The sequence below is a fragment of the Peromyscus maniculatus genome, chromosome 4 (genome assembly GCF_049852395.1).
Source record: "Peromyscus maniculatus bairdii isolate BWxNUB_F1_BW_parent chromosome 4, HU_Pman_BW_mat_3.1, whole genome shotgun sequence".
Taxonomy (NCBI): domain Eukaryota; kingdom Metazoa; phylum Chordata; class Mammalia; order Rodentia; family Cricetidae; genus Peromyscus; species Peromyscus maniculatus.
The window spans coordinates 88,098,964-88,125,019 of NC_134855.1; the positions used below are offsets into that span (position 1 = coordinate 88,098,964).

The 26,056-nt window shown below is 36.7% G+C and overlaps 1 protein-coding gene across 1 annotated transcript in view; it reads right to left on the minus strand.

Moving 5' to 3' along the window:
• Positions 1 to 23,004, minus strand: part of LOC143272954 (anoctamin-3-like) — a 282,163-nt gene extending 259,159 nt beyond the window's left edge. The window contains exon 1 of the mRNA XM_076570270.1: positions 22,686 to 23,004. Coding sequence (XP_076426385.1) covers positions 22,686 to 22,731 — 46 coding nt within the window. The 5' untranslated portion in view covers positions 22,732 to 23,004. The remainder of the gene's footprint in view (positions 1 to 22,685) is intronic.
• Positions 23,005 to 26,056: the final 3,052 nt, after the last annotated feature.

Sequence of the window (26,056 nt, forward strand, 5' to 3'; positions counted from 1 at the left end):
TCTCGAAAAACCAAAAAAAAAAAAAAAGTTTAATTTTTAATTTCCATTTTAATTTATCTTTAGTCTTTAGTATATTTATAATTAATAAACTTGCATTTTGGACATTTTAGGTAGTTGTTTCCAAAAACTTAGTTTAATTTTATGAGATTAGGTGAGAGTAGTGAGTGAAGACTATAATTGGGAGGCTCTTGGTCTGAACAATTGTTTGACACTTGTTCATGCAACTATAACATTTATCATTCAACAACCAAATGCATATTCCTTAGCAGCTAAGAGGTCATCTGAATTCAACTTATATCAGAGTTATGAGTTGTTAAAGTGACTTATTAGTGGAACATGGTGGTGAATATCTACAGTTATAACATTTGACAAACTAAGGCAGAAAGATTGGGTGTTTGAAGCCATTGTGGCAAATTCAAGGTCATATTGTGCTACACAGTGAGAGTTTCTGCTCACAAAAATAGACAAATAAGCCTTTTTAGAGGTTGTAATTATTTCCTTTATTATCCTTGATGCAATACTGTTTTTATATCACAGATTCATAAATTTGTGAAAATCTACACTTTTTCCTTAGGGAAAAAAATCTTTATTCTTTTCTATAAACCATGAGAAAAGCTTTAAATATGACTACATTTATCATTGTATGACATTGTTCTTAGTAAGTTTCTTTTCAGAAAGCCTCAAAGATGGCATCTTCTGTCACCAAAAATATCCTCTGTATCTGCCAGGGTGTGAGAGTTCTGCTATTATGCAGTTGTTGAATGTGTTTCTTGTCTCATACACACCCATCTTGTCCCAGTGATTTCTGATTCAAACACTGAACTATAAACATGTTTAAGTATAAAGTCACGACTGTGTTTCCCTTCTCTCCTACTTTCATTTCCATTGCTATGATAAAGTACCCCAGAAAGAGCAACTTAAGACAAAAGGGTTGATTTAGCTCACAATTCCAGGTTGGAGTTCAGCACGGCAGGGCCATTAAGGTGTCAGGAACTTAAAACAGCTAGTCCTAACACATTCACAGTCAATAGTAGAAAGAAATGAATGCATGCAATGCTTAATGCTCAGTTCATCTTCTCTGCTCCTATATTGTCCAGGACCCAAACTCAGAAATGGTGCCAAGCAGAGTGGACTGGGTCTTTCTACATCAATTAATGTAATGAAGAAAATAGCTACAGGCTTGCCCACAGGCTAACCTTATGTAGATAATCCTTCACTGACACTTGTTTCTCAAGTGATTCCAGACAACATCAAGTTTACAATCAAAACTACCATAATACCTAAAATTTTGGCTGCATCTAACATCAGGGTTCTTGAGCTCATAGAGCATATATATAAAATACTGATGAATATCTCATAATTTGTATTTTAAAAACATTTTTGGCAGTAATAATTAAGCTAATAAAATTCAAAAATACATGATATATTAGATATTTATTAAGAACTTATTTTGTGTGGATGGATAAGTTTCTGGGCATTTGCATGCACACAAACATAAAATGTATGAATAGAAATAGTTGCATATAAACTTAGAAAACAAGAATTCACTTTTATCTTGATCAAATTTAGAGTGTAATCATATGAGACAATCTAATGAAATTGTAGTTATGTATTTCCTTACAATAGGGACATAAATTTTTAGGAAAATGAATCATTTTAGGAACATCAGAGAGTACTTACACAGGATAAGATGATAATACCACTTCTAGACAATTAATCCTTGGGGATCACCATTATGTATGGAATTTATCAATAACCAAACTATTACTATGCAGTTCATGACAGAAAATGATTAAAATTGACAATGATTATTATTCATCATCTAAAATACTTTCATCTGTCCTTCCCTAATGTCCAGGCTCTTTAAGGCAGCAATAGTGAAAAGACTTAAAAAAAGCATAGATCCTCAAATAGCTTGCCATATATTGTAGCGATGGGTCTTTACTTGTTAAGATCGGCTTGTAATGAAAGTCATCACTCCCGCCATAGTCATGGCAAGTTTCTAATATTAAATATATTCTAACAATAATACCTGATACCTATTACCAGAAACAATACTCATGCTTCAAACTATTTTTTGCCACACAAATATGAAAGTGAGAAAGAATAGTTGTTATTTAAGTGAAGAGGTAGAAGAGGTACTCTTACTCAAACCAAATAAATTATTTCTGTAACTAAAAACAGAGAAAATCCCAGTATAATATTCATTCATAGATGCTCTATAACCACAAATGGGGACTGAAAAACATGTTTATATGTATCTATGAGGCTTTATCATTGAACATTTGTTTATATAAATGCATGAGTACATGTGTGTTTGTAAATCTCTAGAATTAGAAAAATAAGCAGAAGGGATAAAAATGAAACTTCTAGTTAATAAAAATCAACTCATAATTGATTTCATGTCATAGTTGATTTTTTATATTATCCAAACAAGTTTATAGTAAATATATGCCATTTTTTGTGCCAGTGGAAATGCATGCTTGGAAATACAAAGTTTATAACTATAAACTTTGAAGTCAACATGGCTATTTTATGTAAAATCCACTGATAGACCCATTATAGTCTGTAATCCATTTTCCTTCTTTATTGTTATGTCTGACACCAATTGCTATATGATGTAATATGTATTTTCTTTAATCTTATTCTTTCTAACAAGTAGAATAATAAAGCCCTAAAAATCATAATTTTGTTGTGGTGATATTTTATTTGTATGGAAATGTGATGATATTTTATTTGTACTTTAATAAATAAAGCTTGTCTGGAGGTCAGGGGGAAAGGCAAGCCATTTTAAGTAAACAAAGAAGTCAGGCAGCACATGCTCTTAATCCCTTAGCAGGCAGGATCTCTGTATGTTCAAGGCCACACTAGGGAACAGAGCCAAATGTGGTGACACATGCCTTTAATCCCAGTACCAGCCATAGAGTCTGGAGGTCTGTACAGACAGACAGCAAGTAACAGAGCTGGGCAGGAAGAGGTAGTGATGTAGCTGGGCTAAGGAGACAATGAGAGAACAGAACAGCAAGGCATATAGACGTAATTAAAACAGAAAGTAGCTCTCTTTGAAAGCTTCAGAGTTAGTGAGGTAAGACCAGTGGGTGGCTTTCCCTATTTCCCTGATCTTTCCAAGGTTTTCATCCCTATATTTGGCTCTGTGATTTTTTATTTAATAAGATCGTTTTAAAATTTGTCTACATTCTGTCTGTTTTGTTAATAGCTGTAATTATAAGAATACCTGATACACACATACAGACACACAGGCATACACACACACACACACACACACAGAGAGAGAGAGAGAGAGAGAGAGAGAGAGAGAGAGAGAGAGAGAGAGAGAGAGAGAACCAACAACAAACAAACAATATAGCCATGAAGTTTTTTTCAATAAAATATTACTGAAATATAGTAAAAACAACCTTTACTTGAAGACTCTATCTTTGATGAAATGGAAACTACACCTTCTAAATATGCATGAAGATGTGTAGTGACTTCCATAAAAGGAAAATAACCTGCCTGGGTTCTTTTATCTTGGTCTTCATCCATCATGAAGAACACAAAATGACTGATACATTGGGTTGAAGATATTCAATGATTCCAGGTACTTAATGGTGTTTTAAACAGGACAATGTAGTGATATTGTGTTCCCCAAAATATTGTGCACTCTAATAAATTTATCTGGTGTCAGAGAACAAAACAGCCACTAGACATAGAGGCCAGAAAATGGTGGCACTCACACCATTAATCCTAGCATTCCAGAGGCAGAGATCCACCTGGATCTCTGTGAGTTCAAAGCCACACTGGAAACAGCCAGGCATGGTGACTCATGCCTTTAATTCCAGGAAGTGAGCCTTTAATCCCAGGAAGTGAGCCTTTAATCCCAGGAAGTGATGGCAGAAAGCAAAATGGTATATAATGTGTGAAAATTAGGAAATAGGAAACCGGTTGAGCTTTTAGGCTTTTAGGAGCAGTTCAGCTGAGATTCATTAGAATGAGGACACAGAGCGTCTAGTCTGAGGAAACAAGATCAGCTGAGGAATTGGTGAGGGGAGGAAGCTGTAGCTTGTTCTGCTTCTCATATCCTTCAGCATTCACCCCAATACTTGGCTCAGGGTTTTTCTTATTAATAAGACCATTTAAGTTTCATGTTATAGGACAATTTAATTTTTGTTCAAGAAGAGATTTAGTCTTAACATGAAGAGTGCAGCTTGACTAGATGGAGGGAGAGAAGAGAAAATTCGTCCTTTTAATTTCATTTTGTCTTTAGGGTATCAGCAGTATACAAGAAAGACACATGCTGGTGTTGACTAATTGAAATGCTTTGAGGAGCCACAGCTAACTCCCACAGGATGACTCAGCATTGAACCCAACTAGGGACACATTCCAGTTTAGAAAATAACAGTAATCAAGTGAATGCTCCGTGTCTTTTGAAGCAGCAATGGATGATGTTGTCTTATATGCAGCATTACAGTAGACAAAAAGAAAATAGATCTAAATATGGCAAAAGATTGTCTTAAGAATTCAACTGGTGTTGGCGATGGTGGCTTAATCCCAGCACTTGGGAGGAGAAGCAAGTGGATATCTGTGAGTTCAAGGCCAGTCTAGCCTACAGAGAAAGTTCCAGGACAGCCAGGGCTATACACAGAGAAACCCTGTCTCCACACCACCACCCCCTCCAAATTTAATTTGTTAGATATTCCTAAGTGAAACATCAGACCTTGTTGAAAATAAGAGTTTAGCTGTAGTGTTCTGCAATGATCACCATCTGCTGAAAAAGGAAGTTCTTTGATGAGGGATGAGAGCTACACTGATCTGTGGGTATGAGTGTATGTCTGTGGGTTTATGGATTTGTATTGAGAGTGCAGTTTGAAGTTATATTGGCTTAGGAAAATGGCAGTAGTAGGTTCTCTTCTGAAGTCCATGACATCACTAGCTATGGGTTTTTAATAGTACCAGGCATGAATTCTCTTATGTGGAGAGCGCTTAAGCCCAGTTAGATGACTATTGGTTACTCCCTTGTAAGACGAATTTCTGAACAGTCTTATTAATAAAAAAAACAGGAGCCAGATATTGGAGTAAAAGCTGAGAGATCAGGGAAGCAGAAAGAAGCCAGCCACATTCTTGCCACTAGAAATCTTCAGCCAGCGACAGAGACTTACTTCCTGTATACTCAGGCCTATATTCTTTCTGTCCCTGTCATCTCACTTCCTCTCTCTGCCCAGCTACATCACTTCCTCTTTCTGCTCAGCTCTGTCACTTCCTGTCTGTCTGTACAGACCTCCAGACTTCTATGGTTAACTAGCACTGAGAATAAAGGTGTGTTCCACCCACCTGGCTCTGTATGGCCTTGTACTCACAGGGATCTGGATGGATCTCTGCCTCTCGAATGCTAGGATTAAGGACGTGTGCTACCACTGCCTGACTTCTATGTTTAATATAGTGGCTGGCTTTTTCCTCTGGTCTCCAGATAAGCTTTATTTGGGTGCACAATATATTGGGGGACACAATATATCACCACACTCCCTGGGTATGTGCCACTATTATAACATTGGAGATACCATTCTGAGCTGGTGATTGATGTGGTCCATAGATTTTACAGTTGTGTAACACTATTCATTGTTTTCTTACTTGACAACTGGCACAGCATATTCGGATACTGAAAGCTAGTCCAAACAAGCCCTGCACAATAGCAATTCCAATTGAAACACCACCATGGATGAGGGAAATCTCACAAGGCCCTACTCTACCTGAAGAGCAACAATCAATTAATGGCATTTTAGAGAAAGAAAATGAGATTTCTCCAGAGGTAAGCCTTCGGGATAGGCTACCAAATGCCAAGCTGTCAGCCCTAAATGCATACAAATATGAGCAACATTAAAGTGACTTAGCATTAAATAAGTGGTCATGAATTTGAAAGGGGGTACAGGAGTAGCGGGAGGTGGGGAGAGGTGATGAAAATGATGTAAATACAGTAAAAATATATGAAATTTACAAAAAATAAAAATTGAATTTAAAAAGGTTAAACCATGCAAAAGTGGTATATATTTATGGTACCTTCAGAAGGAAAGAGATAATAAAGTTAAGCAGAAGATGAAAGAAACAAGAAAGAAAGAAAGAAAGAAAGAAAGAAAGAAAGAAAGAAAGGAAGGAAGAAAGAAAGAAAGGAAAGAAGGAAGAAAGGAAGAAAGAAAGAACTGAAAGATGGAAGGAAGAAGACAGAAAGAGGGAGAGAGAGTCAAATTGAGGAAATAATCAAAAATTAGTAATGGGTGTTAAAACAAAGGTAAAGAAAAAAGAACAAAACATTGGTATTTGACAGAATGTTTTCAATTTTAAACAGAAAAATAAAAAAAAAATAACCCACAACAATATGTTATTTGCTCTAGCTTTGGAGCTCTCAGATTGAAGTGAAGACAGTTTTAAAAGGCAGTGCCAGGGAAGACTCGCGGGGTGAAGTATGAGGGGGAGTAGTAAGAGGAGGCAAAGGGAGAGGATGACAATGGGAAGACTAATGAAAACAAGAAAATTTGAATGCATGGAGGAAGAATTGTGGGAGCCAGAGGCGTCGAGGAAACAAGGAGAGCAGGACCCACACATGTCAACTAAACAGGGATCCTAGGAGCTCACAGAAATTGAAGGAACAATCATGGAGCTTGCATGGGTCTGTGCTAAATCCTCTGCACATATGTTATGATGGTCAGCTTGGTGTTCTTATGGGACTCCTCTAACAGTGGGGGTGGGGGTGTCTCTGACTCTTTTGCCTGCTCTTGGGACCCTTTTTGCCCTAGTGGGTTGCATCATCCAGTCTTGATATGAGGGTTTGTGCCTAGACTTGTTATGCCATGGTCAGTTTATGTATCTCATTATGTCATGTTCAGTTTATGTCCCTGGGCAGCCTGCTTTTTTTCAAAAGGGAAATGGAGGAGGTATGGATTTGGGGGAGAGATGAGGTGGAGATGAATTGGGAAGAGTGGAGGGAGGGGAAATTACTCCCTGGATGCATTGAAAACTACACAGAAACACACACACACACACACACACACACACACACACACACACACGCACACACACGCATGCACGCACGCACGCACGTGCGCATGCATATACATATATATTTATATTTATATATGTTATTTTTAGATGTTTGAATGGATCCTTTGACCTTGAAACATTTCCAAATCGACTTGATTTGGGAATATTTTTTAAGATTTCTTTGTAGAATTTGAATAATCACTACATGCCTTTACCTTCCCCAGTATACTGTGTTCACATATGCACATTCATGACCTTCCAGTGTTCAAGAGTTCTGTTGATTCAGAGTCAAATATCTCTCATTTGCAGTAGACAAATAAATGAGAATGTATTTGCTTGTATAGATATGTCCTCTCTAAATTTTTGATGGGGACAAAAACACCTGTGTTATGATTGTAAAACTCTTCACTCTTCCTTCTTTCATTTCTACCTCCCTTCTTTTCATCCTATCTTTATCTCCCCCTCCCTCCCTTCTTCCTTCCCTCTCTTTCTCTCCTTTGTATTTATTATGTTTTTCTGTTTTATATTTTCAGACAGTTCTTACTGTATACTCTCAGGCTTCCCTGGCTTTAAATCCTCCTGCCTCAGCTTCCTGAGTGCTAATTTTAAAGTTGTACAGCACCATACTGGCTTCTTTATGCTGTTTTCAGTCATAACACATCATGTTTAAAGGTAGTTTCCTAACCTCTGTTTTTCTCATCTTCCTTTTTTCCCCCCCTGGGAGATGTATAATTTCACTTTTTGGTCTAGTTCCTAAATCATAGAATGGAGTCTGAGCAATATAATCCTGCCTTAAACAGAAAGGTCTTTCCTTTCCCTAAAGATCAAATTGATTTATGAGGTAAATTGATACTATGGGCATATACAAGATGCACATGTATTCATTTATTTATATCAGTGGCAAAATAACTCTAGTGGGGGTCAGCTCTTGTTGGGATGATTTTGTAATTGTCACCAGACCATCTGCTTAAAAATCAGCAACTTTTGCTTTCAGCTAGTCACTGTATTAAGATAAATTGGCTTGCAAAATTAAATGAGAGGGAATTCAAGGTCAGGCATAGAAGTATTAGAGAGTCCATGAGGAACATCCTGATCTTCACTAGGTTTCCTGTTCTTTAAAATCTTCAGTTACACGGAAAACCACATCTATTTTATGTAGTTACCGTGATGATAAGAAATAAAACGCAAAGAACTTCAAACTGGATACTTGACTCTGTAAGCATACAGAGTTCAGTTTGTTTCAAAAATTAAGTTTGGCAAATTCATAGTACTAACTGTAGCTTTCCAGTATATTCTCTTGAGAACATTTGAGTCTCATCTGAATGGAGAAACACAGCAGCATGAAGAATGCGATGTCATTGGCATTAGACAAGGAAGTCATTTAATTGTAACCGTCAAGATATAAACTCACAATCAAAGAAGGAAACAGCAAGTAGAGACATAATATGCAACTCTACCAAATCTGTGAATCAGATGCTGAGGATGTTTAAAGAATTAATAGCAATAACGCTACATTCAAATATATTTTTTGAGGCAAGAGACAATAAAAGAGGCATTTTAGAAAAAAATAGAATAGATTTTAAAATCTACAAGTAGAACCAGAATACAACCAAATACACAGATTAATTAATTGGGTTGCTGTTCCTAAAAAAATAATATCCTCACCTGGAATATAAAAAAATAAAAATAAAAAAGTAAAGACTGCAGTATACTGACAGTTTGTAAGGGACTACCATTCTCCCACCTGGGACATAGATAACGTTCTTGGAACAATATTTTGCAAATATGAGCTTGTATATCATAATAACAGCAAGGAACTTTGGCAGCTGGCATTAGCAATCTGAAAATTACCAGTGTTTCTCCCATGCTGTAAATATATTACGTGCAAATGTCCTCTAGTCCTTCATACCTGGCACTCATAACAGAGAAGCATAAGCAACAGTTCAACAATCATTATAATTGCACCATCAATCATATTGCAAAATGCAGTGAAAACACATTTCTGTATTGAATACAATGATGTTTTATTGGAAATGTTACAATAAAAAATTGGTTGACTCAATGCAGTTCTGATTTTATTCACAGCTATGGTTTAGGAGAAAGCTTGGAACAGTAAAATGTCATCATATACTTGAAATGAAAAGTACCTCTAATAATCTAATGTTCTCTTTAACATACAAAATTTAAAAAAAAAAATTCACCTGGGTGCCTTTATCCCCTCCCTGAGACATTGGAACCTGTATATGCCTTGTTTCTGACAATAGCCATTACCCAGGCTGTAAGAAATGATCATGATTAAATTAGTTCTGAAACCTAGCCTGTCTTTCTCTGGCTTCTAGCAAACAGGTTTATAAAGTACTCTCGTATTTTGAGTATGAATCTAGGATAAAACTTAGGTGTGAACTTGAATTTGCAGAAATAATTAAGGACAATTTCTAAGCATGCTACCAGTTCTGATGTAAAAAAAAAAAATTCTCACTGCAAGAAAGATGCCAAAAGGTGTCAGGTCATCCACATAATGAGAGCAGATTTGTCAAACATATATTTATTGTTTGTTCAACTATCCAAATGTTGAGCTAAAATGAGAATGAAAGAATAGAAATATAATAAAATTATGCTAACAAAGCAAGGATGTAGAAAGACCTTAAGAACACAAAAAGGTAAATTTGTCAACTGGAAATTAACTACAAAATCATGCTCTTAAAGTTTTAAGAAGAAGCAGTTTTCATTTAGAATTGTTTGAATCTACCAGGCTGAGCTGAATCCCCAGGGGAGTCCTTGCCCTGGATGAGATAGAAATGGGGGGGGGGGTGGATGGGGGGAGGACAGGGGGGGAAGAAGGCAGAAGGAGGGAGGACAGGAGAATCCGTGGCTGATATGTAAAATTAAACTAATTATAAAATTTAAAGAAAGATTTGTTTAAATCTCATTTTGAGATTTTATTTATTTATTTGTTTTTAAGTGAAAATTTTACTTTTGAGAATTTCATACATGAATGAATGATGCATTTATATTATTTCTACACCTCCTGTTTCCTCTTCCAACTATTCCTGTGTCTCCCCAACTTCCTCTCAACTTCATGACCTTTCTTTTTTTGTTTTTTTTTTTACTTTTCTCCTTTCTGAGAATAAATCTTTTTCTCACATGATATATCCTGACTACTGTTTCATCACCCTATACTTCTCCTAGTTCCTCCTCCCCTCCCCTCCCATCTGTATCAATTCTCTTTCTGTCTCTCATTAAAAAATAAATAGCCGGGCGTTGGTGGCGCACGCCTTTAATCCCAGCACTCGGGAGGCAGAGCCAGGCGGATCTCTGTGAGTTCGAGGCCAGCCTGGGCTACCAAGTGAGCTCCAGGAAAGGCGCAAAGCTACACAGAGAAACCCTGTCTCGAAAAACCAAAAAAATAAATAAATAAATAAATGAATAAATAAATAAATAAATAAATAAATAAATAAACGTTTAAGGGATAATGATAAAAAATATAATAGTATTAAACAAAAACTAATACCTAATAATTGGACAAACTAACAAGCATAAGGAAAAAAAGCCAAGAGAAGACACACACATACACACACACACACACACACACACACACACACACACACACAAAAGAAAAAAAACAAAGCAAAACAATAACAACAAAAAACCCACAGAGATGCGCTTGTTTACATACTCAAGAATCTCATAAAAATGATAAACTGGAAGCCATTATATACATTCAAAGTACCTATAGGTTCAAAGGAGAGAAGGAAAACATAAAATAAAATTAATAAATAAGAGAAAATTTGCCCCTGGCAGTGGGACCAGCATCTATCCCTGGTGTATGAGCTGGCTTTTTGGAATCCATTCCCTATGGTGAGATGCCTTGCTCAGCCTTGATGCAGGGTGAAGTAGGGTCTTGGTCCTGCCTTAACTGAATGTACCAAGCTTTGTTGTCTCCCCATGGGAAGCCTTACTCTTTTGGAAAAGTGGATGAGGGGATAGGTGGGAGGAGGGTAGTGGGAGGAGGAGGACTGGAGGAGGGGTGGGAGGGGAAACTATGGTTGGTATATAAAATGAATAAAAAAAAATTTTAAAAAGAACAAAATATATAAAAAAAGAAAAAGACCTGACATTATGAGAACCTTCAAAGGAACCTTCAAAAGAACATTATAAGGAACCTTCAAAGATGCAGTTAATTTGTTTTCTGTTGGTCATCTATTGCTGGGCATGCAGCCTACCTTTAATAGTAGTTATTTTCCCAAGTAAGTTTCCCTTGGAGGAAACTAAAGTTTTCTTTGCAAGTGATTAACAATTGGTGACTGCTTCTAGGTTAGCCATGGGGAAATAAGTCTGCTTCTTTCAGTTTTTGGACCCTATCTGTGCAGACCTGACAAATTATCAAACATTTGTAATTAAGAGAATAAAGACATTTTATTGCAAATTCTAAACAATTATTTCTTTAACTTTCAGGAAATATTGGAGAAAGTGTATCATAAAATAATAGAAAAAAATCAAGAAAATAAAATCAAGAGTTCATTCACTCATTCACCTACTACAGGCTTATGATTGCTCCTTAGTTTCGCCAACCACAAATCAAAAATTTATAAACTTCAAACAAGGAGAAAATAGTTAATATGTAATTTTTTTAAAACTTTCAAACAAATTAGGAAAGAATAAAAATGAATAATGTGAATGAAAAAGTTTGAAATACTTCTCTGGGAAAAATTACCAAAAAGAAAATTAACCTTAGCATAATGATTTAACTTCTACTTGATTAAGCATCAATCTATTTAATAAAAACATAACACTACACACTGACTAGTCAAATTGATGCTGATAAAATATAAAAGAGATCCTCAGTGTAAAGGTATAAAATTTTCAAAGAATCAATAAGAATATTATTTTTAAAAAGCTAGCTTCAAGTAGTTCTGTAAGAAATTAATTTTAACAAATAAATTACATAATACCTGAGGAATTCAGATCAGCCACAGATGATACTGATGACTTTTAGCTTTTGTCATTATTCTGCCATTTCTTTTCAGTTTTATTTTATTTAATTAATTTTTTTGTTTTGTTTTTTGTTTTTGAGACAGGGTTTCTCTGTGTAGCTTTGTGCCTTTCTGGAACTTGCTTTGTAGACCAGGCTGGCCTTGAACTCACAGAGATCTGCCTGCCTCTGCCTCCCAAGTGCTGGGATTAAAGGCATGTGCCACCACCGCCCTGCTCTTTTCAGTTTTATATGACAGGGCTTCCTTTATTCCCAGGATGGTTTCACACTCACTTTGCATTCCTGGTTGAACTTGAACTACTGATTTTCCTGCTTTTACCTACCAAATATTAGGACTATAGGTGTGTGACATCTTGTCCAGCTACCCAACTATTTTAAGTGCTTTGAAGGCATTTAATGTATACAACTTGACTGCATAAGGTGTTTGTATCTACATATAAACCTGTGAAAACATTCAACTTTCATCTCTCCATGCTGTAATATACCCATCACTTACAAACGTTGATCCTGCCTCTTGCCTTTATATAAGAGGAGTTAAAACAGCATCTACCTCCTTAGCAACTTCAAAAATTCTATAACATGTTATTAATTATTCTTAATTAACAATTAATAATGAATTAAAATTTTATAATAAATGCTGTGGGACGGTCTGTATGTCAAATTGCTCTGATTGGTCAATAAATAAAACACTGATTGGCCAGTGGCCAGGCAGAAAGTAGGTGGGACAAGGAGAGGAGAATTCTGGGAAGCGGAAGGCTGAGGCGGAGAGACACTGCAGCCGCCGCCATGACCAGCAGCATGTGAAGATGCCGGTAAGCCACCAGCCACGTGGCAAGGTATAGATTTATGGAAATGGATTAATTTAAGCTATAAGAACAGTTAGCAAGAAGCCTGCCACAGCCATACAGTTTGTAAGCAATATAAGTCTGTGTTTACTTGGTTGGGTCTGAGCGGCTGTGGGACTGGCAGGTGACAAAGATTTGTCCTGACTGTGGGCAAAGCAGGAAAACTCTAGCTACAAATGGCGCCCAACGTGTTGGCAAGAGTTTCCACCTAAAACCTGAGAAAAGATTCTAAAACGGAGCTAAAAACAGCTTCCTAATTGTCTCTCTCAAATGAGCAGCAGCTGCCGGTTTGAGTTACTGGCGGGTTCCTGGCGTGTGCGCTCGATCTGCAGTATGGCAGGAATGAGGCCTCTGCAAGTGGCACATTAAGCTGCATGGTGGATTTAGCCTTTGTAGTACAAAAAAAAGAGGTTTCTGGGCTACACGCCGTTTGGATAAAAGCACAGACCCACGATGGCTCCCAGAGCTGGCGGAAAACGTACCACCGCCATGTTGGGAAGCTGAAGTGGGCGGAGCCAGCAGCCACAGCACCGTTTCAGGCTTAGAAGGCTGCAGTTTAAAGCAATAGGCTCAAGGTAATATAAAACATAAGCCACATAAAGATGGCTACCACACAGAGACTCTGGATTATGTTCTCTTTGATATTCGTAACTGAAGAGAAACATTTGATTGCAAAAGCTGTTGAGTTATGCCAAAATGTGTGTTTTAAAGGTACCTTAACTTCAAAATTTGGATGTAAGGATATGTTGCTTTGGAAAGGAGGCTCTGCTTTTGTTTCCACAGAAAGCCAGAGGCTATGGATTTGTTCCAGATTAAGATACATCAGGTTTGACCAGCCAAGACCACCTGAAAGGTCTCCGATGACACCATGGCCCAGATGATCCAACATCCAGAATTGTTTCAAGGCAACTGGCTCAGACGATACGGTCTCAAGGACTACTCCATGATCCTAAAATTTTCTTTGTGTCCCCATAAGATACAGCGCCCCCCTCCAGCAGGAAGTAGTAAGAGAAGCTACGCCCAAATTCCCAAATATACCAAGCTGACTTTGGAGATGTGTAAAAGTTAAAACCTTCCTTTTAAAAAAAAGAAAGGGGAAGTGCTGTGGGACGGTCTGTATGTCAAATTGCTCTGATTGGTCAATAAATAAAACACTGATTGGCCAGTGGCCAGGCAGAAAGTAGGTGGGACAAGGAGAGGAGAATTCTGGGAAGCGGAAGGCTGAGGCGGAGAGACACTGCAGCCGCCGCCATGACCAGCAGCATGTGAAGATGCCGGTAAGCCACCAGCCACGTGGCAAGGTATAGATTTATGGAAATGGATTAATTTAAGCTATAAGAACAGTTAGCAAGAAGCCTGCCACAGCCATACAGTTTGTAAGCAATATAAGTCTGTGTTTACTTGGTTGGGTCTGAGCGGCTGTGGGACTGGCGGGTGACAAAGATTTGTCCTGACTGTGGGCAAAGCAGGAAAACTCTAGCTACAAATAAAGACCTTATAGTATATAAGATTGAAAAATGTATTTATTTTAGTTTTTCAAATGTTTCATGAGAAATCAGCCACTATGGTCTTAGACATATCACCTACTTACCACAGTTTTGCACAAGTATTTATATGTGCTGAATCATTTAATTTCAGCAAAAATTCTTTATGGTCAAAATTAAAAGAGAACTAAGTAATATCTTTTTAAAGAGATCTGGATTCCATCAGCCTTTTAAACAAAAACAAAATAAAAATATATCACGTGTCTTAGGTAATGCTTTCAACATTCAGAATCGAGATAACTTCTACATTATTGAAACATTTTTTGAATTGATAAGTGTAACCAAGGTAATGTAGAACAATCCAGCGAGGTGGTCTAGTGGGTAAAGGTGCTTGTCCCTAAGCCTGAGAAGCTGAGTTCTGTCCTGGGAGCACATGGTAGAAGAAGAGAATGTGCTCCTGCTGGTAATCATCTGATCTCCACATATGTGCTCTGCCAATCCTTCACCCAAATGGGTAAACATAATTTAAACATTTAAGAAAAAAAGAGTGAAAAAGTAAATATGTAAATGATCTAATATATATTGCATCAGGGAAAGAAATAGTCCCAGATACTAGTAAAATAAAAATCAAAATATATACCTTCAAACTTACCGCACACCAAACCAACAAAAGATGAAAGATGAAGGAGGTAATAAAAATAGCAAAAAACAAAGTCAGAGCTGAGAAAAATAAAATGAAAGAAAAGGCACATCTTTTCAATTTTGACAATTTATATATCCACAAACCTCTTCACTTAAGTGTGTAAGAATAAAAGTTCAATAAAAATAGAAAATAGCTTCTTAAGGTTACATGAACATCAAAGAGTTGAGAGCATGAATTTTTCATTCTCATCTCAATACTGTAAATGACATTATAGTCATGGAAGCACAGTCACAGAAACTCAGATCTAGACCCAAAGAGGTTTAGGAGGATTCTCCCCGATAGTGGTCAGTCCCACCTCCAGTCCAACCTTATGGTAGATGACTCTTTGCCCCAACTTCATTGGCCAGTTGAGTGACAGGATTTTTATTAGTACTTCAATCCTTTCTTGTTATGGATCTGTTTAAGCTGTTTATATTCCCACGACTAATTTTGAAAGGTCATATGTGATTGGGAATTTACCATTTCTTCTAGAATTGAATATTTTTATTAATATTATAAGTACAGTACAATTATGTTTGCATGGTATGTGATGCATGTATACAACTAAACTTTTAGAATTTATAAAATTTGCTATGAAATAATTTCCACTAGTAATTCATTTGAAGTCATTTAAAAAATCAGCATTTGCACAGTTATATTATTAATTTTTTCTATTGTTTCTGAAATGGACTTACTTGTTAGGCATTTCTGCTTGATTGTTAAGAATACAAAGTCCTAGTCCTTTTCTATGAAAGTTAAATTCAATGGACTGGAAGGCCTGATGATTTTCATTGAATTCTAGATAATTCTTGAATCTTGGAAATTAAAATGTTTGGATCACATAGATTTAGATAAATGAATAAAAGTAGATAAAATAAAATTTTCAAACTACTATGAAGGGATGAACTCTTTTCATCTGTATCTGTGCATATATTTAATACCTAACCACCACTATGCTGAAAATTTTCTTCTAGAAGTGTTTGTGTCAAAGCCAACCATAACACATACATGCTTTTATGGGTTATATATGTGATAAGTTTTTGTCAATCAAGTAACTTTCTAGAACCTGATAAGTATGAACAATTAATATATAACATTTGCCAAATATTTTGAGATACATAGTTTCCATGTCCACTCATTTTAACCTACAAAGAAGACCTCTGATTCATAGGTCAGCAGATCTCAGTTGTGAGGATGGGAGACTCACGTTTTACTGTATTCTGCAGTAGATCCAGGCTTCCTACATAGCTAAGTGTTGGGTCAAGGCCACAATTGAAAGTAGTTTCTATTTGCAGTGTAATTTAGGAGGAAAGACAATAGCTGAAGAGACAGCAAGGTTGATTGTACTAATGTGCTGCCAAGTTTAGAATATAATTTCACACTTCTGTAGTTCCTGTTGAAGTAAAGCAAGAGCAGAGGATTTGGCTCTTAATGTCCCACACAATTTTGTTTTAGATACAAAGTGACTGACCCCAGAAAGGACAGTGGCCTAATAGAGCCAATGAGTAAGCTTGAATATAGTAAAATTCGTCATGGAAATGTACTGATTGATAAAGAAAACAGGTAGAGCAAGGAAATTAGCTACAGACAGGTGTTTTGGAAATTGATGGGACTCAGGTGCTTCCCACACTTAACAATGATAAGGTAGAAAAGCCTTCTCATGCAGAGCTTCCCATCCTTTGTGAAGCTTACTTTCCAGTGCCAAGCTCATCCACCCATGTAGTCCAGCTTACCAGATTCCATCACTGTCTACAAGCAGAGGGACTCATTTTTGCACCAGCTACCAGCCCTGAGGCTCCATTCTTAAAGATTTGCCAAGGACAGGAGACATGCTGTTTGTACTCCAGTTGACTCCATTATTGGAGGAGAGTATACAAAAACCCCAGTCAAAGATAGAAAGACTCCAGCTACTAATCATTTACTTTTGCATCATGGACTGGGAATTATCCAGAAGTCATACCTCTGTCTTCTATCTCAGAGAAAACACATTTGATATTAAGAGTATGGTCCTTATTACTGTGGTATCATTTATTAAGAAAGTTATGTTGGCTCTTAAGTGTTCTGTGTGGGCACAGTTGGAACTCTGTAACAAATCATATTTGAGTCTCTACAATGGCACCCAGGACTGTTAATCTGACAATGAATGCCTATGCAATTTAAGTCAACTCTTGGCTTAAAAGGTAACAGTATTAAACAAGAGACATGACACCTACTTGATACAATGGGGTGGCCATTGTATTCGTTTGCAAGACTAGCTACCAGAACACAGGTTCTCAACACAATTGTTGAGATATGTGCCCATCATAATTAGAGCATTGACAAAAAGGTATCTTTCCTAGAAAAGACACAGGTCCCATAATCAATTTTATTTTACTCTACATTAAAGTATTTCATGTCACAGATCCAGTCTGATGGCAGGGCCCTTAGGTGCCACAGTTCTCACACACATATGTATACATACTCAATTTTTTACTGGATATCAGATCCAGTCATACCAGGATTTTCACTTCAACTTTTCATCTATGACTCACAAAACTTAGGATTCTTTTTACAAGAGACAGTCTTTCTTTCCTTAGTCATAAATAAAAGGCCAGTCTGGAAATACCAGTGGGAATTAGTGCACAAAGGTGAAAAGATTTCTCTCAATATATATATGTTCTTTTTTTTTCTTGTTTTCTAAAGTGTACAGAAATATTTTGATACTGAAGATGTTGTCCAAGGAAACATAAAGTTTAAGAAGCAGAGGTTTGGAGAGTAGGTGTAATTCCCCAGAAGCATTCCTCTGTGTGTCATGAAGCAGGAATTGAGCACAAAGTTGAATTTAGAAGAGGCTTGCAGATAGGTACTTGCAGTAACAATTTAGTTAGTGAAAAAGAGAATGCATGTTATTTTCAGCCTCCAGATCTTCATATAAAAATTAAAGCCATAATAATTAAATAGCTAATCTGGGTACAAAAATGCCTGATTCTGGAGAATTGTTTAAAAAAATACTATTTTTGTGTTTAACCAAATGTCATTTACAGGATTTTTAATGAAACCCTCACAGCTTTAACTGATCATTAAGTCCAAGATGATTGAGACAGCCTGTGTTTGATGTAACCTATGACCTCCCTGAATATCTTGGTAGCTATATTGCTAAATAAACAGCCATGAGAAGCCAGAACTATCATTGCCCTTTTTTTTCATCCATGCCTGTATGACATATTAATCCATCATAAGTTCAGTGAAACACAACACATCAGTCTACTGAACAATGTCAGATTTTACTCAGAAACCAGTTCTAATTTGCCAGCTTGTGTTTATATCAAGGTGTGCTAAAGTAATAACAAGTGTGTCCTCCAAGTCGTCTGCAATCATGAACACTCCAATGTACCCTTGAAACATCATACATAAGGAAATTACCTGTATTTCTCATATTTGCTGAAGATTCTCACTTTCAAAATGTCTTAATCTATTAAAAATTTTCACAAAAAAATCTAGTATTTTAAATGGAAAAAAAATAAACATACCTTGTTGATCTTTTTAGAAACACAAAGGACATGATCAAGAAAAAAAAATCAACCCGACAAAAATGCAGATTTGTCCACAACTCTCATAGATACAGCAGATATCTCAGATTTCTTACTATATCAACTTCTCAGTGGAAAGGAGTATTTGTTTGTTTGTTTGTTTGTTTGTTGATTTTTTTTGTAAGATGTTCAGGAATGAAAATGTTCTGAATAATACTATCACAAAGCAAACAATAGCTATGTAAATGTGCATTGAATATAGAGGGAATAAATCCCATTTCTCTGCATTGCAATATTTAATGTATGAAATTAATTGTACATCTGAATTTTCTTTATGACAACTTTTTAAACTTCCTCGGGGACAGTGAATTAATTAGGTAGAATGTGTGATTGGAACTGATATTATTACAAAGAAAAGTTTTTCTAATGCCCAGAGCCCACTGTTTTTATAAGATACTCTCCCAAATCAAAAACAAATGAAGAAAAAATAGAAAAAGAAATGAATCTGCATGTGTGTGTGTGTGTGTGTGTGTGTGTACCGCTGAGGCCATCTTATATTGGCCTACTATGTCAATAAAAAGATAGATAAGACTGGAAATGACAATAATTAGTCTTTTATCGGTCACTAAATTTTGGATCCTAACTACCTGTCACACGGATTTTTAGTTCTATTATAATACTGTACATTAGATATTATGTTCATTTCAGGTAAGCACTAACAGACTTAATATTAAAGCTGTCAGTAGCACATGCAAGATTAATGTGCAGGACAAATAGAAAAAAATATAGATCAGTGGTCCTCCACCTTCCTAATGCTGTGACCCTTTATCACATGATGTGGTGACCCTCAACCATAACATTATTTTATTGCTACTAAATAACTGTAATTTTCTACTGTTATGAATCACATTGTAAACATCTGATATACAGTATATCTGATATGTGATTCCCCAAAAGGGATTGTGACCCACAGGTTGAAAACTACTGCTTTATATCAAGTAATGGAGATTTTGGACTAACAATTGTTTTTTTTTTTTAATAGTTAACTATTCTGTCATCTCCACTGGTTTTATTAATTAGAATAAGCATTATCAGTGATTGTATTTGATTAACAAATATATAATTACATACGTCTCCAATATCCATGAATATTTAGGTCTTAATGCATGATGACAGTGTATTCTGTGTTTCCGAGACATAGATCTACAGGCAACTAGTGACTCCTGGGGAAAGGAGAATTAGCTTCTTCCATGAATGAGACTCCTTGTTGATTGTCCAATTCAGAGTGGTCAGTAATGCTTTTTAAAAGATATTGAATTCACTTGAATAAAATAAAAATAAATGGCACAATTGGTTCACTAAACTAAACAATTTCCTAAATATGAAATTAAAATAGGACTTTCTTCTTCTAGATCAGAAGAAAAAAATCTTTGCCTTCACATTGCTAACTGCATGTGCTATCCAACAAAAGAAAAGATGTAGCCACAGGGGGAATCAGTATGGATGTTTCCCAAATAAAGTTTCCATATGATCCTGACATACCATTTCTTTTCAAAAGGATAAAATTTAGTTTAACGTAGGGATACCTGCACACCCACTTTTGTTGTAGCATTATTCACAATAACCAAGCCATGGAATTACTCTATGTGCCCATCTATGGATGAATGAAATTATCAAATTATATGGATGAATGAAATTATGTTGTTTACAGTAAAATAATGGAATTGGACATGAGGAGGAGTTTAGAAACCCATTCCCACAAATACAAATATTGTGTGTGTTCTCTCATATGTGGAAATTGAGGGTGAGGTAGTAGAAAAATATGAAACTAAAGTGGAAGTACAAGACACTGGAAAGAGGAAGGAGAATAGGAAAGAGGGATAAAGTATAAAGATGATGACATGATCAAAATTATATTATGTGAATGGGTGGAAATATGGTGAAACCTCTTAGCTTATATATTTAACATTAAATGTATAATCAGTAGAGGGAGGGAGAACAGAAGGTCAGAAATCAACAGTCTTCATATTATACATAAATTAATATCATAAGTAGATAAACACTTTCCAAAATTTTTCATCTATCACCAAAGGCAAGACTGAAATCTAAGACTCTAGAATTTCAGTACAGAATTCCCTTTGACTTTAGGTTGTGGTGAGCAGCACTGAAAAGCACTTCCAGGTCAGAGGGAACACAGAGTGTCATCATGCTTCTTCCTATTGAAAAAATTAAACTAGCTGATCCTTAATGTGAGTTACCATTTCCTAGCAGGGTCCTACCCCTAGACAAAGAACTATAAGCAACTAATGTCTGCTGGGAGAAGAATTATCCTCTCCCAGAGGTGCACCCCTTATTGATTGTCTAATACAGAGAGGTCAGTCCTGAATTATAAACACACAAACAATAAAAATAGACTCAATGTGTGTATATTCATAATACACACACACACACACACACACACGAGTATGTCTACTTATAACAATAATAAAGAAAAACAGGCTATTAGCTAGAGAGTAGACAAGGGACATGGAGGGGTTGGCAGAAGGGAAGACAGAGGGACTGGAGGGGGAAAACAGATGAAAGAAAGTGGTGTTAAAAAAACACAACTAGAACCATTTAGTTAAAAGTTATTGCTTCTTTTGGGGACCTCCATTTTCTCATGTTTACGTTTTTGCTAAAGTTGTTTTTTTCTTGTGTGTGCCAAAATGTGAGATTTGAAAATAACTAGCTCATGGTGCATTATAAAATGGAAATTATGAAATGTCATGAATTGAACAAGTTTATCACTCATTTGAGTAAAAACAACTAATCTCAAAGTTGATGATTCTTTGCTCCCTAGCATATAACATGAATCAAAACATGGATACTCTGGGGCACATTTCAAATATCCAGGTCTCCCAAAGCGTTAGAACATAACCAGATGAGGCAGTTTCAAGGTTTCTATTTCTTTCTTTTTGTCCCTAATGTTTATACGTGTTTAATGATGTAAAGAAAGGAAACTTCTTGAATTTTCTTTGGAAATCTTTGAGCTTAAATAGAACTGCATAGGAGCCCAAATTTCAGTCTCCTCCCACAGTCTCTCACTTCAGCCTCAATTCTAACATATATTCAAAAGACACCAGAGCATGGGAATTTGTGCAGATTATAATTCCCGACTGGAAGCTCTTGCAGCATGATATTATGCCTGAAGAATGAATTCCTACTAAGTTATTCTGGGGTTATCCAAGGTTTTTGCTTAAAAATAAAGCCAAAATCTACCCTAAACCATTTGGAGAAGGAATACTAGCAGTGACAGAAGAGGAGTAATAATAATTTCTTTAATTAACAAATGTAATACTACAGAATTACATATGTTAGCAACCATATAAGCAAATGTGACATATTTACCATTATTCATTCATTAAATTCCAGTAGTGTTGAATAAATGCATCGGATAATAAAATTCCCAGAATCTGTGTCTCTCAAAAAAATGTGCTTTATGAAAATCCATTTAAATAAGTAAGAAAACAGAACAAAGAGTGATGATCATTCTTGATCTGACCGTGCAACTAGTGAGAAATTTGTAAAAGCTAAATGCTATGCTGGGAAGTTCCTGGAAGAAAAACTCAATAACTACAAAAACCGGAAACCCAGAATCATACATGGGGGCGAAATATAAAGTTTTCTAAGGAAATTACAGAGTTCTTTCATCTGGGACCGGCCAACTTCTGGAATTTTCCACGAAATCATTTATCCTACGACTTCCCTAGCTCAGCAAAAGTAATGCATTTTGCTCTTGTGAACCTTAAGCGGCACTAGAAGCGTACACTGGGGCAAATATCACCCAAATTTTCAGTCTTCAAACCCTAGGGTGCTGTGGGGACCTTCTCTGCTGAAAGAGTTCACTGCAATGCACTGAAGGATAGTTAAAGAGACACACAAACAAGTCCTGACAAGACAGATCCTGCTCCCTCCAGAGCTCTGTGGGGCTCCGGATATCAGACTCATCGCCTAGGCAGGTGAAACATCTATAAAAGGGGGTCTTAACTTTACAGAGTCCCTTAGCTCTTCAGCACACAGGTGAAAAGGATGCTCCCACATAACTGCAAGGAAATGCAGATCGGATCGGGATGTGGTGCCCGCAGGGAGAGAATTCTCACTGACCTTTTTGCTGTTTAAAGGACTGAATGGAGCCTGAGTGGTGGACCATTTTCACTCTGCCTGTTCCGAAGGAGTTAAGGAGCTGTCCGAGAGGGATGCAGCAGAATAGTAGCCCGACTTTCTGGAGACACTCCTGGGGCTCTGAGTGATCCCGGAACCACCTAGCTCATCGCAATCTGACACCTGCTTTAGCCAGCACTTAGCTCTGAAGGCTGTCTGCCCGCCAGTCTCATCGTCATAGCAACGTGGGAGGGCAGTCCCGCGACCGGCTCCCCTCAGTGGCTACTTCTGTAATAACCCCACATCCAGGCTGTTTCTCCGTGCTGCAGTGAGGGTGGGTGTTGCAAGGGGTTTGGTGTATGTGGGAGAGGCAGAAATTTCTTAAGGACGACGCATAGATCCAAGCATTGCTCTAGAGCTGCCATGAATGCGCTCATTTTCAAGCTCTGAGCCTCCTTAGCACACCCAGGCACCAGTATTAATTTCCTAGAAGTTGGTCTGTAAATAAAGAAGGGTGAAGTTGGAATCTGTCTTGACACGAGGGTACTAACAGATGCAGGGCTGTTTTCCTCTTTCCTTCTTAAATTTAAATGTGGGGGAGGCCACCAGAGCATCCATGGTCTGTGTTAGTAGATAAGCAGTAAGGTTTGCATTTAAAGTTCTCTTCTGCTTCAGCTACTTTGATTTCATTTGTGGTGTGTGTGTGTGTGTGTGTGTGTGTGTGTGTGTGTGTGTGTGTGTGATCCTGCAATGTTTAATTCTTCCAAACAGGTGCTGAAGAAATATCACCCATGGTATACAATATAATTGTGTTAAAGCAATTAAAAATAATTTATATTATATTATAAATAAAGGGAGGCTCACAGCAGCTTGTAAGTCCCATTATTACATAAATGGGAACCGCACTTGAAATGAAGGTGCCTAATACCCAAAGAAATGGAACAGCTTTTGGAGGACCACACAGCAGTGGCTAAATCAGAACAAGAAGCAGCTCCACAAATATTCCAGTGTAACCTCCCCCCACCGCCCATATAACCATAGCTTCCTGACTCCAACCCTGAAGTTCCTCACAGAACAGGATAAGCAAAGTATTATTGAACAGATATACAATAAAGGGTCTGTGGGTTTCTGAATTTGAAGATTTGTCAGACTAATTAATTTAGAATGAGTTTAAGGTCCAAATAAAAGCAGGTTTTAAAGTGATAATCCTATTTCATAATTTTAAAAACCTCAAATAGGTGGAGTTACCATTAAATGTCCTTTATCTTTGTACAGGTTGCATGATTCAAAGACTATAGAGGTAAGTAAGATCAGCTTCAAAGAAAGAAATCCCCATTACACCAAGGTCTATAGAACTCAGAAGCTTAACGCTCCAGTTGATTACTGTTTGTAAAGGTGACTTATAAGGGGGATAGCATCAATTAGGCTGTTCTCAGAGTACTTTTGATATTACAGTAGCAAGCTGTGAGGTAATCTGAACCAAAAACGGAGAGGAAGTAAGAAGTCAACAGAGATGGAGACAGAACAGGTGCTACTGAGATCCACTCTGAGTAGAAGGACTTTAGAAGAATATGCCATGATACTGAGCAATGAGTAGTAGACACACACACACACACACACACACACACACACACACACACACACACTGACGAAATGCTATGTCACGGGTAATGGACTCAAGTGTGTCTGTTGTGAAATGAAGATCTAGCAAAGACCTACCCATTGTCTCCAAAAACACATGTTAGGTGGCTGAACAGATGGGAAGGGCATTAAAGAACACTTACTGCTCTTTCAGAAGGACTATTTTGGCACCTACTTGGAAGCTCACAATCTTCTTTAACTCTAGTCCCCGAGGATCATTATAGTCTCTGAAGACTCTGTACACATATGTGACACATACACACATTCAGGCAAAACACTATTCACATCAGATAAATAAAAAAATCTTTAAAGGAGTATAAATTTAATGGATACATCTATAAAACAACTCCCACACCTCTGGCTTGGGGAACATTGCTGAAGAATTGGGAGAAAGATTCTAAGAGGCAGAGGATAGGGGAATTTGCTGTAAGATTGTGTCTCCTATTAATGTCAGAAAACACTCCCATAAAGTCTCATGAAGATGACTGGTCAAACATGAGCTGAATTAGGACAACACCCAGTGGGCATGCCAAACTGGACAGGGGAATCCCAAGAGAACACAACCCTACAGGCGGTTAAGGAATGCTAAGAAATGGTCTTCCTCTTGAAAGGGAACAATTGGTTATCCAATATCAAATGGTTAGCCCTGAAAACATATGCAAGTAACATTAGACAGACTGAGCAGGTTATATTTAGAAATATATATATATATATATATATATATATATATATATATATATATAGGCAGAAACATATATGCATGTAACAATTGATATTCAAAGACATCATGGATTTGAAAGAGAACAAGAAGGGATGTATGGGAGAAAAAGAAGAGGAGAATGATGTAATATGTCATAATTTGAAAATTTAAGTAAACAGAAATACTTTTATACAGCTACTTTTCAAGACAATTAGACCAAATCCAGGAGCAATAAATAACCATCCTGAGACTGGTTTGTTTTTCTCTGTTTATATCATCTGAAGTTAAAATGATGGTAAAACTGAACTCATAGTTCATTCAGATCCCCTCTAACTATTGAGATTCTAAGACAACCCAAACATCACACATGAGGCTAAAACCAGGCAGTACATTTTGGAACTGAATCATAGAAAGAAACTAACACACAATAAATCCTTGTCACTGTGATTTGATTAGAGATCTGATTTGCTTTTGATAGTTTCAAAACTACTGGAATAAGGAATAACTTTGAGATGTGACCATCTAATTTAATTAATTATCATGAGACTCATAGAAAGGAAATAAAAGCCTCTGTTTCTAGAAGACACTTCCAGGCATAGGAACAGCACTCTAGCCTCCTAGAACCTCTGTGGATGATCAGTGGTTGCCTCCAACTAATGTACTGACCAGCTGCCAGCAGGAGGAAAGAAAGGATACAATGGTTTGAGGTTTGAACTGGAGATGAACTGAGATTTTTCAAGTTGATTATTTTTAAGCAATGAGTTTAGAATAATATCATCCCATTCACCTCTGTAATATAGCTATGATAAAATCATCTTCATATATACTTGGTTACTTTTCTTTTTAAGCAAAAAAAAAAATCATTTGAGTTTGTACTGCCAGATTGATTAGCAGGAGATTTAAAGAACATTTTTGCTTGTTTGGAAATCAGTCTTTTAGGGAAGGTTGCTAGAGAAACAGCTTTGTGAGGGGCTGGGGAAATTTTAAGCTCCATCTGCTTGATAGGAAAGACATTGCAAAAAAAGCAGGGAAA